Source organism: Mauremys mutica, chromosome 8, assembly GCF_020497125.1.
Source record: "Mauremys mutica isolate MM-2020 ecotype Southern chromosome 8, ASM2049712v1, whole genome shotgun sequence".
Classification (NCBI taxonomy): Eukaryota; Metazoa; Chordata; order Testudines; family Geoemydidae; genus Mauremys; species Mauremys mutica.
In genome coordinates, this window is record NC_059079.1 from 34,052,869 (window position 1) to 34,071,853 (window position 18,985).

Sequence of the window (18,985 nt, forward strand, 5' to 3'; positions counted from 1 at the left end):
CAATCTAATTCTGCTGCTATTGGGGGACTATCACTCCCCTAATAAAGTACCCCAACAATTACTTGTTAGACCTGGTGCATTGTGAACTCCCTTTCTTATAATTCCCTCTGAAATGGTGTCTTTATTTGCTTAATTGCTATTTATTCACTCCCTCAATTCACTTAATAGCTCTTTGAGTGGCCTCTACATATTTCCACTCATGAGATGTGCTGGCCAGGTGTGGTTTAGACTGTGGAACTAGTAATTAAAATATCTAATATACCCCTCTCCTCACCATTTGTGAATGTTCTGAGGGCTAGGTTATAAAAAGAAAGTGTCACACTCCAGCTGAGCTCCCTCTGTTCCATTCTATCCCGTCCAGCTGACAATTCAGAAAATGCTCCATGCATCAACCAATCCTTCTCTTCAGTGCCTTTCAGACCAATACTTCAATAGGTTTTAGATAGAGTTTTGGTACATTTCAAAAAAATCTTAGTGTACTTTCCCTTATTTAGGCAGAAAAAAGGGCCAAATAATTTCTAAATGGGTTTAATTATATATCCATGAAGTTTATAATTTAGCACCAGTCTTTCTCCCTCAAGGGCTTAGAGCCCATTCCACTACAGCCAAAGCAGCATCTATGGATTTTTTTTAAAATATGCCCCACTCATTGAAATACCTTACAGATTCAATTTCACAAACGCCAGTCTTACAAAAGACCACTGACACAAACTATTTTTCAAAGGAGGGATGTAAAAAAAATCATATAATGAAAGTGATGTTGATGAAGAACAAGTCAACATCGCTTCACATTCCACTGCCTTCAGTGTATTGGAAATTGCTTTGCAGTGATTTGAAGGACAAGAAAGTGATGGAGTGCACCATATTGCAACTTATGCATCACATTTACTGTAATTGAGATGTTTAATTTTATTAACTTTTCCATTTTAAATTCCTCAATCCGTGATTAGTTTGTAAAACATGGCTATACGTACGGCAGCAACCTTGGGTTCTAGTCAGACTTTCACTAGACATTATTCTCTAGACTTGGTATCCAAATCAAATGCTAGATTTGGCAGGGCAGTTCTGCAGTCTTTGTTTAATTAGGACTTCATATCCTTCCTTATGAGATTACTGTTTGCTAAACTATCCCATATGTGGGAATATGCAGAAGTCACTCACTAGAGGAAGAAATTAAGGTTACTTACCTGTAACTGGAACTCTTTAAGATTTGCTGTGCGTATTTCACATTCCCTCCCCTCCTTACCCTCTTTCTTGGAGTCCTAATTTCTAAAAGGAACCTGACGGAGTGGTGGAAAGAACTGAGGTGGTTGGAGTTCTATGCCCCTTTTCATAACTTTGCACTCAGGATGTTTGCAAACATTGACGGGAGTAAGAAAGGGGACAGAGGAGTGTTCCAACAATCATTGCTTAAGTTCCATTAGCTTAAATTGCACGCAGTCGGCACATCCCCTGAGCGTGAATAGACAGAGTCCATTTCAAACAACTTTGGCTATAGGTGAGTAGTCTTTATATTTTAGTGAAAGACTAAAATTTATGACTATATGTGACTAAATTAAGCTTTTCTCCATATGAGAATCATGTTTTGTTGTAAATTAATAGTAATATAAAATTTACTAAAAAGGAAAGGTAAAAGCATTGGAAACTAACAGGGAAAAGAGGCAAACTGCAAATAACAAGGGAAAGCTGCAAAAATAGGGAAAAACAATAAAATGTTTTGGATGGGAGCAGAGGCAAGTGGAACGTTGGGGAAACTCTGAAGCGCGTTCAGTCATCTTTCTGTCTCTCTTCAAAGCCACGCTCCTTTTTCCAATTCACTTCTTCCAGATGTTCTATTAGGACAGTAGTTCTCAAACTTTTGTACTGGTGACCCCTTTTCTCATAGCAAGCCTCTGAGTGCGACCCTCCTTATAAATTAAAAACACTTTTTTATATATTTAACACCATTATAAATGCTGGATGCAAAGCGGAGTTTGGGGTAGAGGCTGACAGCTCGTGATCCCCCCCATGTAATAACCTTGTGACCCCCTGAGGGGTCCCAACCCCCAGTTTGAGACCCCCTGTATTAGGACTCTTAGTTGCAAACAATCAATAATATGTAGTCAATTGGCATTTTGTGGTTAAACCCTTGTGTACCTCTTTGAGGGACAACATCTGACCCCACCACCGTGGCTGTGGAGAGATCTGACTATAATTTGGATAAGTGTTGTCCTGTTACACAAACGAACGGGGAGGAAGCCAGTACCCTGGCACAGGAGGCCTGAACAGCAGGGAGCTATGTGCCACGTGCACCCTTTGTACCCTAATGTGGAGGGTAGAGTTTATCTGTGACTGCATGGATCACTAATCACTCTCTTGTGCATGACTGGCAGCTGTGATAGAAGCAGCAGAGTATGACGTGAGGGAGATGGTGACTCCTCCTCCCTCCCTTGATATGCATAGCCTAATTATTCAACTATTTAAAACTTTTTGGCACAAATGATTTGCAAGATTTTAAAATGGATGTAATAATTTTGTTGATATACTGTACATTGATGATCCATATCAGAGGCTGTTCAAGACAATATTTCACCCTAAGCAAAATGTCAGTGTGCTGTCCCCTGTGCCACTCAAATTTGGCCCAGTTGCCCCTGCATCCTGACAGAGGGGTGGCCACGCCAAATCTACTGCCCTTGGCAGCTGCCTAGTTCTGTACATAGAGTAGCCTCTGATCCAGATTATGTATCCATGCAGAAGCATCTGCTCCTATTTATTAGTGTCTAGTTGGAGATTATCCCCCTAATCATACAATGTCCAGGTGTGCATTTTATTGGCTCAGTGAAGCTGTAGATAAAGCATAAAGGGCCAGTAATACTCAGCTGTAGCCACGATATTTAGGTGATTGTTCATCAGAGTAGCAAGACTTCCCACTATATCTGCTGCCATCCAGCTGAAAATAATGGCTCAGAAAACTGTACTCATCACAGGTTGCTCCTCAGGAATCGGACTGGCCTTGGCTGTAAGAATGGCCAGAGATGAACAGAAAAGATTTAAAGGTAATATTTCTGAAATTAAATAACACACAGTACTGCGTCTTCCTTGTAGTTAGTCACTTCCATTTTGTGGTGTGACAGAGTGAACTGTACTAAGTGCTGGGTGTCTCACCGTCTGATGGATAGATTTTGACCAGTTTGTACCTGAATTCTGTTCAGCTTCCCTTCTCCACTCTTGTTAATTCTCCCTTTCCTGACAGGAAGATATAATGCAATCAAATGTACTAATTTCTACGAACAGATGGTGATTCTGTGACTGTACTGAAATGAAATGTTTATCTGAAATTAACAGATGATAAATGTGGCAGTGGTATAAAAAGGGAAACTTTTTAAATTAAAAAAACAAAGATGCATTTGCAGCATGCTAAATAAATGTACCTTTTTACAGGTTAGTCCTTCTCACAGCTACAGCTAGCTTTACTTGGCACTTAGCAAAGTCTTGTTGGTGTAAATGCAATTGCTAATTTTAGGAGAAAAAAACATTGTGTCTGGGAGCCCTTAATTAAATTAGCAATTTGTTTCTGAGAGGCAGGATTCAGTATTTCTTCCTTGCATTTACTCCCATGAGGGAGGAGAGGGAAAACTTGATTCCACTGTCTGCCTTACAAAATGGAAATATTTGCTGCAATTGTGTGTAGCTGACTAAATGAATTTAACAATTCAGATCAGGTTTACTCTCAGCAAGTGTCTTACTCACCAGGGAATGATTGTATGGAAGTTAGAGTAATTAGGCCACAGTAATATTGAAGCTGACCTATACGTTGATAAATATCTTGCAAAATCCAATGATTTTGCAATCTGAGGAATCATTTGTTTCACTTCCATGTAAAATTCTGGCTGCTTTTCTAAACACACTGGCTGTGATTTTCAAAAATGGGTGCCTAAAGATAGGCTTCTAACTCATTATTTAGGTGCCTAAATGTGGACTTAGGAGCCTAACTTTGGCACCCGTTATTGAAAATCTTGGGCTTAGTTTTTCTACCATATCTTCCCTAACTGATATAGAAATAAAAACACATAGCTATGAACATGGCTGTATAAATGGTTTATTTCTCCATTCGCTCCTTCCCAAAATCTGATTTAGGAAAGTTAGAAGCACTATAAAAAAAATTAAAATACATTCTCTCTGTTTTAGGTTATCAAGGCCCTATCACCAAGATATCTAAGCACTAAAATATGGACTTAAAGGTTGTATGCACTGTAACTTGTCTGCTGTCATTCTCAAAGGAAAAGCTTTCTCTGCAGTTACATTTCTGGTTACTTGTTTATGATTCTTTACAGTGTATGCTACCATGAGGAATCTGACCAGGAAGGACAAACTTGCAGAAGCTGCAGGCAGAACCTTGGGTAAAACCCTGGAAATTAAACAACTGGATGTCTGCAGTGAAGAGTCTATTAAAACTTGCGTCAGTAGCATTCCTGACAGAAGGATTGATATCCTAGGCAAGTAATGAACATAAATGAAAGATGGATGAAAAGTCAGGATACAAGATTTAATTTAAGGATCCTTTTAAATATTTCAGAGATATTTCAGTAACATATTATTCTTTCTAAAAATGTTTATGGATTTAAGTATAAATATATGAATAACACCAATAATACTGTACACTTCTACAGTATAAAGTCTTCCATTCAAGATTCTCAAGCCATTTTACAAATATTAATTACACCTCTACCCCGCTATAACACGGTCATGGGGAGCCAAAAATCCCTACCGTGTTATAGCTGGGTAGCAGCGGCAGGGCTCCAGCGGTGATTTAAAGGGCCCAGGCTCCCCGCAGCAGCCGGAGCCCCGGACCCTTTAAAGCGCCACCAGAGCTCCGCTGCTACCACGCTATACGCAAACCCATGTTCTATCGGGTCGCGTTATAGTGGGGTAGAGGTGTAATTGAATTCAGGCACAAAGAGATCAAATGTCTTCTACAAAAATCACACAATATGTCTGTGGCAAGGTTGAGAAAAGAACTTGGATCTCCTGACTCTCCATCCTGCACTTGAGACCTAAGACCACCTCTACCCTCTGAACACAGTAGACCCCTATTTATTTACACTAACAATCAATAGGGTGATCCTTTGTGAATTAGCAAGTAAGTGAATAAATAATTAAAAGAAAGACTAATGCATCATCAAATGCACATGGTTAATTTCTAATAAGTTATAGTTCCATTTTATTTGATACTTTACTAGTAAATTATCTGTAATATAATTTATTTTTACAAAATATAACCTAATATGGCAACTAACTACACCCTCAGCTTTTAAATCTTGGCTCAGAGGAAGTAGAGCCTGCCTTTTTAGGGGAGATGATCGGGGAGCAGCAGAACAGCAAGGTGCAAATTAACATGATTTTCAGCAAATCGCACTATGCTCCAATTTGACATTCCACTTCTTACTAGGGAGTGCTCATATTATGGCACAACCATTCTGCATTTCTGAAACCACAAGCACTCAAATGGAATCTTCTCTTGACCACCACATAGTGACAAAGTTCTCAACCGATGCCAGTTCATTTTTTTTAAAAAAGAAACTGACATTATGAGGGCTAAACACAGTGTAGACCAAAAATATCAAACAAACATACTAAGGCCTGATCCGATACCCAGTGAAGTAAACTGAGACTTGCTTGGGCCCCTAATTCTTAATACTGAATTATAAGCAAATACACCTCTACCCCGATATCACGCTGTCCTCGGGAGCCAAAAAATCTTACCGTGTTATAGGTGAAACTGCGTTATATCGAACTTGCTTTGATCCGCTGGAGTGTGCAGCCCCACCTCCCTGGAGCACTGCTTTACCGCGTTATATCCGAATTTGTGTTATAGCGGGTCGCGTTATATCGGGGTAGAGGTGTTTAGAGAAGTTTTTGCTCATTTTTTCCCTTACCCTTTCCTGATTTAAAGAAAAAAAGTAAGGCATAAATCAGAAATAAACAAATACTTCAGAATAGCAGATATTTTAAAATGTATTAGAGTAAAAGCAAAGACATTCCATGTCAAATGTAATCTCAAGGTTTCAGTAAGAAGCTGAATAATTAATTGCTCTTGTGAGTTTTAATACCTTATTCCAGTCACTCATTTTTACCATGTGTTTCCAGTGAAAGTGACAAGTTAATGTTTATTGCAGTTACTACTCACTACTGTGTTTTGCATCTGTACAGTTAGCAATGCTGGAATGGGGCTCATTGGACCTATTGAATGCCAGACCATAGATGAGATGAGAACTGTGATGGATACAAACTTCTTTGGATTGGTTCGACTCTTGAAGGAGATTTTACCTGATATGAAGAAGAGAAAGAGTGGACATATAGTTATAATAAGTAGTGTCATGGGAATACAAGGCAAAGTATTATTATGTACTAATTATTCATAATTTAAAGCTTGCTTACATTTTTCAGTTCAGAAAATGCAATCTAGTATATTAAGCTATTGTTTCCAGTTTACAAACGTGGGCTTCAGTTCTACATTCCTACTCACACTGAGTAATATGTCAATACTCTCACTAATTTTAATGGGACAACTTGCAGTGTAAAGTACTACTGCTTGTGAGTAAGGCTGGCAGATTTAGGACCATAAAAACTATGTTTGAGTTTTCTGGAAAGTAGCATTTTGCTCTTTTCACAAAGTAAGTTCATAGGAAACTTGTCTCTGTCTCTCGCTTGAAGGGACTATGGAGGAAAGATGAACACATTTTAATACACTTTTTAATGCACAGATATCTTGTGAAACTAGCTTTATAAAAAGCTCTGCCTTAAAAAGATTTAGTACATATGCAGTCTGTTAGTAATTCACATATTTGACACAAACAGTATATACAAAGTTGGTCTTCCAACACTACTCTCTCTCTGCCCCTCCCCCAAAAAGAACAAAAAGATGGAATCAGCAGTTCCAGACTGAAATACTCTCTGATTGTTTGATCAGCAGGTCCTTTCTCACTTCCATTGGAGTCCTCCATGTCCCAAGTCCTCCATATCCCAGACTGTCAAATCAGTATTTCCTTTCTGTAAGGCTTTTCCTCTTACTAGGTACCCTGGTGTTGCCACTAACCTCCCAAGGGGGAACCATCAAATAGACCTCACTTTAGAGCCAGATAATGTTGCTCTTAATTTGGTTGCTACATAATCTTACTTGTATGCATAGTCTCAAAGCTTTAATGGGCCTCTCACCTAAGGATTATTCATGTGAGTGGGCAGTTGTAGGGTCAAAACCTTGGCTACTTAGGGCTAGTCTACACTTACCGTCCGGGTCGACGCGGTGAGTTCGACGTCTCGGAGTTCGAACTTTCGCGTCTGATCTAGACGCGATAGTTCGAACTCCGGAAGCGCCGCGGTCGACTCCGGTACTCCACCACTGCAAAAGGCGGTGGCGGAGTCGACCTTGGAGCCGCGGACTTCGATCCCGCGGCGTCCGGACGGGTGAGTAGTTCGAACTAGGGTACTTCGAGTTCAGCTACGCTATTCACATAGCTGAACTTGCGTACCCTAGTTCGACCCCCGCCCTTAGTGTAGACCTGCCCTAAGAGTTGCTAATGAGCAACATGATGCTCACCATCCATCTTAGAGGATAGTATATTGCCTCCTCCGAGTCACCAAGAAGTGAAAAACCAAATCTTCTAAATCTTATATCTCTTGCATGCACTGCAACACAGCTGCCATGCCAAACGATAAATTGTATTACATATGTAGATCTCTGTATCAGACCACAAAATATCTAACATAAATACCATGTGCTAGAGCCTCAGCTATGGCCAAGGAACAGCTCGAAGGCTGCTCTAACCTGCCCCAGTTGCCAATGGCACCTAGGGATCATAATAGTCAGGGTACAAAGAAGACAATCACTGCTCAGCAGGTATCCAAAAAAAAAAAAAAAAAGTTTGGTCACCCCAGTGCATTTAGTAGGAGTGTTTTTAACATCTTCATAACTTGAATTAGGCCAACATAAATCGTGACAATTTTTTTTCATGCTCTTATAACCACAAACAGCTTATACATTTTTTTAGGAAATATTAGCCACTCAAAAACTTAAAATGATCTTAACATGATCTGTAACAATTTTGTTTTTGCCTTCAGGTATTTTGTTCAATGATGTTTATGCTGCATCTAAATTTGCTGTGGAAGGATTCTGTGAAAGTTTAGCCATACAAGCACTCAAGTTTAAACTTCAGTAAGTGTTGACACAAAGGTGTGCGCTATATATCAGACTGTGCTTTAAAATATACCTTGAGCTACTAGCAGTAGTACAGCCATTATATAGCAGGCTGCTATCCCGGAGAAAGAGGATGAAAAATTTTTCCTCTTGAATTGAAGCTATACATTCACAAGAAGCCACTGAAACCTTCTTTCCCTTGCCCTCCCCACCAAAGGACAGCAAATGTTTAAATCACAAAATAAACATGACCTACAGCATTCAGACTAAGAGTAAGTTTAGCTTTGAAAAAATATGTATAGCTTTCATATACATGCCTGGAAACCTGGGCTCTCATCTACAGTACTGTGGGGATGTGGTCATGTAATATGTGTGCCTCAAAGAGAATGTTTTCTCTAATCTGTACTACCCAGATACATTAGTGAGAATGATCCATAATGACTTTCGTTATAATGATTATTGGAGACGTTTATATAACAACATAGTGGTATGTAGCACTTTAAATAGTGAATAAAAACATAGGCCTTGCCTCAAAGAGTTTGCAGTGGAAATCAAGCAAGACAGAAAGAGGAGATGCCTACAGTCTAAGTGAATACAGCGTGAGCAGGAGGGATGCACAAAATAAGATTGTGAGGTAGCTTACATGGCAGTTCATAACTTTTGTATATCATTACTTACAATTTAATTTTATTTTTAATGAGAATTTATTAGAAAATTACTGTATGTTTAAATAGGTGGGCTCTGAGAAGGGGTTTAAAGGAGATAAGAAATGTTTGTGGCATATAGGGTTAGAGGACATTCCAGGCATAGGAGGCAGCATGGAAGAAGGAAGAAGAAAAAGTTTGCATGGAGAAATGTGAAATTGGCTAGTGACCAGTGATAACATAAGCAGGGTCAGCACTGTGCAGAATTTTTAATTTGGAAGTTCTGCTTAAAAATCAGTAGCGTGGTATAGCCTTAGGAATAAGGGGCAAAGTACAGATATTCATTAACAGTCTAACCTAGCCACAGAACTGGCCAGAAATCTGCTGTACAAAAACCTTGTTCAATAGATAACTGGTTGTAAACAGGAAGGACTTGGCATACTTAAAACTTGAGAATGGAGCTGGAGAAAGAACTGGTGCAGGGACCTTAAGTATTTCTTAGCTTTACTATTATGCACTTCTGGGCAAATCCTGCTCCTCCTCCATAGGTCCAGCGAGCTCAACAGCAGCAAAAGTCTGGGCAGCTGGACTTTCTGCCTAAGCATTTATGCTGTACTTTGTGGGTACCACAGAATAAGAGTGCCTTCCAGAATTATATACACCCAAGAGGTAACCAAAGAGATCTCTCTCTTTCTTTTAAATACTTCTACGATTATTACTATGTAGGAGAGATGGCAAGGAGATCCATCTAGCACTTTGTCCAGAAGGCAGTGAGGTTTATGATCATTTTTAAGTCTTGTTGCAGAGATTCACAGCTGTGAGCCAGCAGCTGAGAGGGCTTTGTCTCCTGCTTCCACTTCTGTCATAGACTGATAGTTCCATTGCTCCCCAGCAGTGCAGCCAGTGTTCTTCTCCAATGGAAACCCCCAGTGCCTGTCTGAGATACTCAGGGCAAGAGCTGTGGTATGGATCTCCCCCTTAAAGAATTTACTATTTAAAAAATGTTAACAAGTGCTCATTTATTTGCAAGTATCAGAGGGGTAGCCGTGTTAGTCTGGTTCTGGCTCATTTATTTGCAGCCACTCATTACCTATATAAAGGATAGCTTTACACATTTCCCATACAGGAGGACAGATCACCAATATATTATTGTTCTTGTAACAGGCTAAGTCTGATTGAGCCAGGCCCAGTGATCACAGAATTTGAAAAAAAGGTGTTTGAAGATGGAATGAAAATGGATCTTTCGGCTGCTGATGAAGAAACTGCTGACATGTTTACTAATATTTACCTTAAAAATTACAAACAGATTTTCCAAATCCTGGGACAGAGTGCAGAGGACATAGCAGAGGTAATTAGTCAAATTATTTTGTGTAGTCTTAGAATGCTCTGTTTGGTTCGACCCACTAGACTTCATTAAGCACAACCTCAAGAAATTACTGGATCTAGAATTTAGAAAGAATATGAAGTTCTCCCAGTTTTAAAAGGCAACTGTGACTTTTAATCTCTAATACCATTGAGTGGATAGTTGCAATGTGATCTAACTACCCAGTGAAGTCAGAATGATACCAGTGTGCACAGTCACCAGAAATCTAGATGGGTGACTACCATTGTTTATGGCCCCTCTCTTGCTCAGATTCCACTAGTGCAACCCCCCTACGTCCATGTGAAGTCCACCAGACTATCCCAGGAACCAACAACAGAAATGCACCAGCAGGTCACAGCAGAACATTGCTGGAGGCAATCTCTGTATTTGAGGGTTTATAGACCACAACCAACACCATGAACTGCTTCTAGAAGCAAATAGGTAGACAACGTAGAGTTGTCTTATAGACTTACATCTCAAATTTAAGCTGTTGCATTGTGCCGGCTGACATGCTCTTCAAAAGTAGGCCAAAGTAGAACTCTAGGGTAAATGAATGCTTGAGGTTACAAAGGCCTGAATCACTGTGGAGAGGTGGAAATACAGGAAAGTTTTCAGCCTTCAGATCAACCATAAGTTAAAAATGACAGTGTGTGATTGAGGGCATCTTGGAATCTAAGAGCAGAAATGGATTCTAAATGTTTGTGAGCAGCATTAGTGAAGGTCAGACACACAGTCCGCCTCCAATATACGAAATACTCACTAAGGCCCTGATCCTGCAACTGGTTTTGTGCACACAGATTCGTATGCATTTACACAGCCATATTCACTTCAATAAGACTCTTCCTTGGCAGGATCTGCCTGTGCGGAATCCAGAAACCTACATAGAGTCCCACTGATTTTGTTTGTGTCTTGCCTTAGACCTATAGGGTGTGACTCTTAACACCCTCAACATTGGCATAACACTGCTCCCACTGAAGTTAATGAGAGCTTTACCGCTGACTTCAATGAGAGCAAAGGTAGGCCAACACTGAGCACTTTTGAAAATCCCACACAATATATTTTTTTAATTTGTATTTGATTTAAATAGTGTCAGGCTCCTGAATCTCATGTTGTTTGTAAACTGGTAAATATGAAACATCCTGATTCACACATTTGATACCATATCTGTGAATTCAGACTTGTTCTGTATTTAATATTTTATTTTTAATAATTCCACATTTAATCACTTTCTGAATGATAAAGCACTTCAGTAGCTTTTATTTACAGCAATATATAGTTGGAAAACTTAGATGCATGCAATTAATTCTTCCAGATAAGTGAGTTCAGCTAGAACTTTACAACTACATTCTGATGTTGGCGTACAAGGATATGTATGTTACTCCAACTGAAATTGAGATAACTTGCTCTTTGCCTGCCAAATTGAAAATATCTCTCTGTCTTCAGTTTCCTAGACAAACACTTGTAGTTTCAACAAACAACAAATCAGCAGAGACCCTTCCTTTAGACTGAGTGCTCCTAAGCAAGAGCTTCTGTCAGGGCTCCCTCCCCACTCTGAACTCTGGGGTACAGATGTGGGGACTGGCATGAAAGACCCCCTAAGCTTATTTCTACCAGCTTAGGTTAAAAACTCCCCTATTCCTTGGATTAAGTAATGCTGCCACCACCAAGGGATTTAAACAAACATTTAGGGAGGGCCACTTGGAGCCCTACCTTCCCCAAATATCCCCCCAAACCCCTACACCCCCTTTCCTGGGGAGGCTTGAGAATAATATCTTCACCAATTGGTACAGGTGAACAGAGACCCAAATCCTAAGATCTTAAAACAATGAAAAAACAATCAGGCTCTTAAAGGAAGAATTTTAATTAAAGAAAATGTAAAGGAATCACCTCTGTAAAATAGGGATGGTAGGTACTTTACAGAATAACAAAAGACTCAAGAACATAGAGGATCTCCCCTCTAGGCAAAACCTTAAAGTTACAAATCCAGGGATAAACTTCCCTCTAGACAAGGAAAATCACAAGCCAAAATAAAAGTAATCTAACGCATTTCTTCGCTAGTACTTACTAATGGAGTTGGATAGCTTGCTTTCTTGATCTTTCTCCGGCAAGCACACACAACTGACAGACCAAGAACAGACAAAACAAAGCCTTTTCCCCCTCCCCAGATTTGAAAATATCTTGTCCCTTTATTGGTACTTTTGGTCAGGTGCCAGCTAGGTTACCTGAGCTTCTTAACCCTTTACAGGTAAAAGTATTTTGTGCCTCTGGCCAGGAGGGATTTTATAGTACCGTATACAGAAAAGTGGTTACCCTTCCCTTTATATTTATGACAGCTTCTAACTCAGAATCAAACTCCTGCCCTCACTTCAACCTGCATAATATGTCTTCATTGCAGAATTTACCCAGAGGATCAACATGCAAGTTTGCCTAGCTTGGGTGTGAATGGCCATGCTGCAAAGCCACGCTTGAGATGAGTTAGCATTGTACTCACCCGCTTGAGGTGCTAAACCTTCTGGGATTATATCCCATGGTTCTTAGCACTGCAGTACACTAAGCCAGTCTGATTCTCTCTGAGTGAATTCTGGGAAAACTTGTCTGTCCTTTTGGGCACACACGGGGAATTGTGGGAAAGCACTGGACATTTATCAGCACTTGAGGGGTTCTGTGTGTGTCCTCACTGAAAAGTGGGCAGTTTACCAGCCTGAATGAAAGTACCACTCTGGCTTTAGTGTATTGAGCCAGGTAGCTTGGGTGCAAAGCACAACCAAACTTGGGTCAGAGGGGTGCGAGAGAGAGAGAGAGAGAGAGAGGGAAATGGGATAGGGGTAAAACTCAAGCAAGAGCCAAGTTAACTCTGCAGTGAAGATGCTCTCTGGGTCTCACCCTGCACTTTCTCTGCTTCACCCATGCTTATCTGACCACCTCCTTTCTCTCCTTTGCCTACATCTAATTTCATGTCCTCTTTTTTACCACCTCCATATGTTCTCAACTAATGTTTGAGAAGTTTCTCCTTGACCTTCAAAAATATCCTGAAAACCTGCTCCATGAAGTGCTCCTGCTTTAGTCACCACTTGCTTACTCTACTTTTCTTTTGTTTTTAGACTCTTAAGGTCTTTGAGACAGGAACTTGTCATTTGTTCAGCATGCATTGCATATCATACAACACTATGTACAGGTTTAAAGAACACAGACACACAAGCCTTTGGGCATGAGCACAGAATTGCTAACCAGCAGTGATCATTGGAGTCACAAACCCCTTACATATAGAACCCTATACAAAGCTATCAAAGAGATGGAAAGGATTAAAGGTAGGAGACCCAAGTTCAGTGCTGCAGTAGATTGGAGCCAGCTAGCAATTAAAAAATTTTTTTTTGACTATTTTGCACCAAATTGGGAATTAGTATTAGAGCCTTTTTTGGTAGTTTACATAGTAGGTTTTAGCTTTAGTCAAGAAACCACTCTGTGCTGAAGTTCCCTCAATACACATCTGAAATAAAAAAGAAAAACCAAAATGCTTAGCCCTTGGAGCCCCACTGAAGCTGGGCCAGAATTTAATCATTATGATGCTTTTTAAAGAATAAAAGGTTCAAGCAAACATACTGATCACCTCCATGCTGCTTGCCCAATACTTCCAAGAGCAGGAAATGATTGTACTCAGAAATGGGACTGATGTTGGCACTAGATGCAGTATTAGTATTAAAGATTCTCTGAAAATGTCACTGATACATGTCTGTGTAGCTCAAAACCTTGTACCTTCCACCAACAGAAGTTCGTTTAATAAAAGATACCACCTTACCTACCTTGTCTTATTGCTGCACATAGCAAGTTTTAGAGAAAAATCCCTGTGGGGGTAAAAAACAGATTTCTGGTTTTCTAATCACATATTCCACCACTTATCTCAAATTAAAATGTTCTAAATAGTAAATATATTACTTTTGTTAAATATAAACTTCCACTATATTTTCTCATAAAGTTGGAAAATAAAATTATGTTGATTAGCCTCAAAGAGAAACATGTTTTTAGAGGTTTCTAAATTATCCTAAGAAAATCTTAATGATTAACTGCCTGATTAAAATGTGGTCAAATTTCCTAAAGGATTTTACAAAGCTACCTTTGGCACTTTGCTCAGTCATTCTGTTTGTTGATTCTTGCACATCTATTTGGATAAATGATGTTCTCTAACAATCCTATTTCTCATTCTAACAGCATACAGTAAAGATAATTCTTGCAGAAAATCCACCTTTTCGCCATCAGACCAACACCCTGTACACACCAATGACAACCTTGAAATATGCAGATCCTAATGGAGATTTACCTATTGATACCTTCTACAAAATGGTTTTTCAGCATGATAAAATCTTCAGTGCAAGTCTTAACTTCATCAAACTGCTAAGGTGGAGAAGCAGAAAAAGCTTTGATTTGGGCAACCCTTCACAATGAATATATGTATGCTACTGTGTGCATTTGGATCACTAGTTCTAGTCACTGCTGATATACTGTTTTGAAAAATAGCTTTGCAATATAATTTATTACAAAAAGACATTCAAAATGTTGGTTAGTGAGCTTAATTGAGGTATTAATGTTGATTAACTTATTTTGAACTTCAAGGTTCCAATGCTTTGAAAGTAAAATGTTTGACCCATGGCAGTTATTCTCAGTAATCTTGGCTGTATATTCTATTTCCAGAGTTGTTCCTGGTAGAAATTTATGACCACTTTTTCTGAACATCAACAAATCAATTATCAAACAGCGACCTTCAGCATTTATTAGAATTAAAAAGAAAAGATACTGAGGGCTGGTCTACACTGGGGGGGGAAATCGATCTAAGATACGCAACTTCAGATAGCGTAGCTGAAGTCGAAGTATCTTAGTTCGACTTACCTGGCTGTCCTCATGGTGGCAAGTCGACTGCCGCAGCTCCCCTGTCGACTCCGCTTACTCCTCCAGCCAAGGTGGATTACTGGCGTAGATTCAGGGATCAATTTATCACATCTAGATGAGACGCGATAAATCGATCCCCAATAGATCGATTACTACCCGCCAATCCGGCAGGTAATGTAGACGTGGCCTGAGATTAGTACTCTGTGTATATCTTATTTGTAGAAAAACCTGATTTGTTAGTATTGTAAAACATATTGAATTGCTTTGCTAATGTTCTAGTGATTTTTAAATCACTTAACACCTTGTTCTATAGTGCTATACTTCTACCGGTATTTAAAAGGATTAGAATAAACTACTTGTTAGAAACGTAAGTGCAAGCATTGTTATAGTTTTAAAATATATTGAAGATGCCTAAAATATAGACATACATATTATAGTCAACTTCTATGATAATGGTGAATGGCTTATGATTATTTCTGTGCTTTCTTAGGGAACACAAATTAATATAATCAAAATTTTCAAACCTGAGGGCCTAAAGCTAGGCTCCTAAATCCATATTTAGACATCTAGATAGAAGTGATCTGATTTTTCAATGGTGCTGTGCACCTGCAGCTCCCATTGAAGTCAGTGCAAGTTACATGTGCTCAGCACCTTTGGAAATCAGAGCACTATCTAAATCAGTGGTGGACAACCTGCAGCCCGTCAGGGTAATCGGCTGGCGGGCCACCATAGTTTGTTTACATTTGCACGGCCACCCGCAGGTCCCAGTGGCCGCGGTTCACAGTTCCTGGCCAATGGGAGCTGTGGGAAGTGGTGGCCAACACGTCTCTGTGGCCCACACCACTTCCCGCAGCTCCCATTGGCCGGGAACAGTGAACTACGGACACTGGGAGCTGCAGGCAGCTGTGCAAATGTAAACAAACTGTCTGGTGGCCCGCATGTGGCCCACAGGCCACAGGTTCCCCACTACTGATCTAAAATGTCAAAATGTGGATTTAAGACACTGGCTTTAGGCACCCACATTTGAAAATTTCATAGGAGTTGGCTAGACATCTAAATGTCTTTACGCTTTCAGGTTTGAAAATGTTGGCTTGTAGCTCCACTTCATTTACAGCTATATATGAGTGTCTGGAGCATGGGTGTATGTATGTATGTATGTACATAGATGTACCAGTAGCTTTGATAAGATTGGCAGTGTTCTTGGGAATAGGATTTGCTGACTGCTATGACATGCTTGGGTTATACATAGTGGGATTTTTTTTAAATATCTCAGCAACACAGCACTTTTTTCTTTAATATTTAGAATTCAAAGAATGTTTGTCATCAGACAGAATAATTTTAAATTTGTCAAATTTTAAACTGAATGCAACAGTATTCCTTTAAATTTCATGTTGCTTTACTGAAATGGGTATGAAAAATTTGGTTTCCAATCAATTAATCATAACAGAATTTAAATATACAAATTACATATTTAAGACCAAGATATGCTATTATAACACTTGCTTTTTATAAGGTCCTGCTTTTTTGAAGAACTTTAACGAAAAGTTAATTGTCAAAAACTGAACATAAGAATGGCCATACAGGGTCAGACCAATGGTCCATCTAGCCCAGTATCTTATCTCTGACAGTAGCTAGTGCCAGATGCTTCAGAGGGCATGAACAGAATGGGGCGATTGACTGATCCATCCTCTGTTGTCCAGTCACAGCTTCTGGCAGTTGGAGGTTTAGGGTTGCATCCCTGACCATCTTGACTAATAGCCATTGATGGACCTGCCCTCCATGAACTTCTCTTTTTTTTTTTTCTTTTTTAAGCCAGTTATGCTTTTGGCCTTCACAACATCCCATGGCTACAAGTTCCACAAGGTTGTGTGAAGTAGTACTTCCTTTTGTTTTAAATCTACTGCCTATTCATTTCATGAGGTGACACCTAGTTCTTGTTTTAGGTGAAGGGATAAGTAACACTTCTTTATTCACTTTCTCCATACCATTTATGATTTTCTAGACCTCAATCATAGCCCCCCTTAACTGCCTCTTTTTTTAGCTGAGCGGTGCCAGTCATTTTAATCTCTCCTCCTGGAAGCTGCTCCACACCACTAATCATTCTCATTGCCCTTCCCTGCACTTTTTCCAATTTTAATCTCTTGAGTAACTTTGTATCATCTGCAAATTTTGCCACCTTACTAGTCATCCTTTTTTTCCAGATCATTTATGAGTATGTTGAACAGCACAGGTCCCAGTATAGATATTTGAGGGACCCTGCTATTTACCTCTCCATTGTGAAAATATTTATTCCTACCCTTTTTTTTTTCATAGCTTACTTAACAGTTGCTGATTTATGAGAGGACCTTCTGTCTTATCCCATGACTGCTTAGTTTGCTTAAGAGCCTTTACTGAGGGAGCTTGGACTTTCAGAAAGCTTTTGGCAAGTATACTATATCCACATGCTTGCTGACTCATTCAAAGAATGCTAATAGGTTGGTGAAGCATGATTTCCCTTTCTAAAGGTCAACCATGCTGACTTTTCCCCAACTATATCTGATAATTTTATTATAGTTTAAACTAATTTGCCTGGTAATGAAGTAGGCTTACCACCCTGTAATTGCCAGGATCAGCTCTGGAGCCTTTTTTTAAAAAAAGGCATTATGCTACCTACCCTCTAGCACACAAGCTAATTTAAGCAGTAGGTTACATACATTAAATTATAGAACTACTAATTGTGGTATGAGTTCCTTTGGAATTCTTGGCTGAATACCATCTGGTCCCGGTGCCTTATTACTGTTCGTTGAATCAATTTCAATCTGGAACAGTTCCTCAGATTTGTCTCCTAAAAAGAATGGCTCTGATGTCTGACTCTCTCCCATATCCTCTGCAGTGAAGACTGATGCAAAGAATTAATTTAGCTTCTCTGAAAAAGCCTCATCTTGAGTGCTCCATTAGCACCTCAATCACCCAGTGCCCCCACTGTTTGGCAGGCTTCCTGCTTCTGATGTCCTTAAAAAAAAAAAACAATTTTGTTGTTAGTTTTTGTGTCCTTAACTAGTTGCTCTTCAAATTCTTGCTTGGCCTGCCCTGTTATAGTTTTACACTTGATTTACCAGTTTCTATTTTCCTCACGAGGATTGGGCTTCTAATTTTTAAAGGCTGTATTTTTTAAATCTAACTGCTTCTTTTACTCTGCTGTTTGACCATTGTTGAAATTTTTTGGCTAGGATATGCATTTAGTTTGAGCCACTATTATGGTGTTTTTAAATAGCCTCCATGCTGTTTGCAGGCATTTCATCCTTGTGACTGTTCCTTTTTATTTCCATTTAACTAGCTTCCTCATTTTTGTGTGGAGTTCCCCTTTTTTAAGTTAAATGCTACTGTGGTGGGTTTTTTTAGCATTTTTCCCCTACAACTGTGTTAAATTTACTTACATTAATCCTATTATCTAGTGGTTCACCTATATTCACCTCTTGAACCAAATCCTGTATTTCACTTAGGACTAAATCAAGAATTCCTTTTCCCCTTGTCAGTTTCAGAAAAAGCAGCTCCAAGAAATTGCTGAAATATTCTATGCTAAGTATTGTCATACTGATGTTCACGCAATTACTTCTGACACTTGGCAAAGTTATAGGAAAAAACATTAAATGATTCTAGTGTACACACACGTATCATATTCATGTATGGTGACTTGCCTACCTGGTGAGAAGGTTGCGGATCTCCTGCAGCATCTAGATAGACTTATATGTCGTGCTGGGGAGGAGCTGGTAGTCATGGTACATATAGGTACCAATGACATAGTGAAGGGTAGGAGAGATGTCCTGGAGGACAAATTTAGGAAAGAGACTGAAATCCAGGACCTCTATGGTGGCATTCTCAGAAATGCTTCCAGTTCCATGTGCAGGGCCAGATAGGCAAGCAGAGCTTCAGAGTCTCAATGCG

At 39.5% G+C, this 18,985-nt stretch overlaps 1 protein-coding gene and 1 long non-coding RNA gene across 2 annotated transcripts in view; one reads left to right on the top strand and one right to left on the bottom strand.

Annotated features, from left to right (window-relative positions):
* CCDC18 (coiled-coil domain containing 18) overlaps nt 1–15,579 on the top strand; it is a 92,145-nt gene extending 76,566 nt beyond the window's left edge. Inside the window, exons 29-33 of the mRNA XM_045028131.1 lie at nt 4,314–4,475; nt 6,190–6,369; nt 8,098–8,191; nt 9,982–10,165; nt 14,387–15,579. Of these exons, the coding sequence (XP_044884066.1) occupies nt 4,314–4,475; nt 6,190–6,369; nt 8,098–8,191; nt 9,982–10,165; nt 14,387–14,620 (854 nt within the window). The 3' untranslated portion in view covers nt 14,621–15,579. The remainder of the gene's footprint in view (nt 1–4,313; nt 4,476–6,189; nt 6,370–8,097; nt 8,192–9,981; nt 10,166–14,386) is intronic.
* Nucleotides 1–18,985, bottom strand: part of LOC123376254 — a 35,671-nt gene that overhangs the window by 7,253 nt on the left and 9,433 nt on the right. The window contains exons 2-5 of the long non-coding RNA XR_006581732.1: nt 13,981–14,022; nt 10,654–10,761; nt 6,167–6,306; nt 5,743–5,921 (exon numbers count right to left, since the gene is read on the bottom strand). This is a non-coding gene — a long non-coding RNA (uncharacterized LOC123376254). The remainder of the gene's footprint in view (nt 1–5,742; nt 5,922–6,166; nt 6,307–10,653; nt 10,762–13,980; nt 14,023–18,985) is intronic.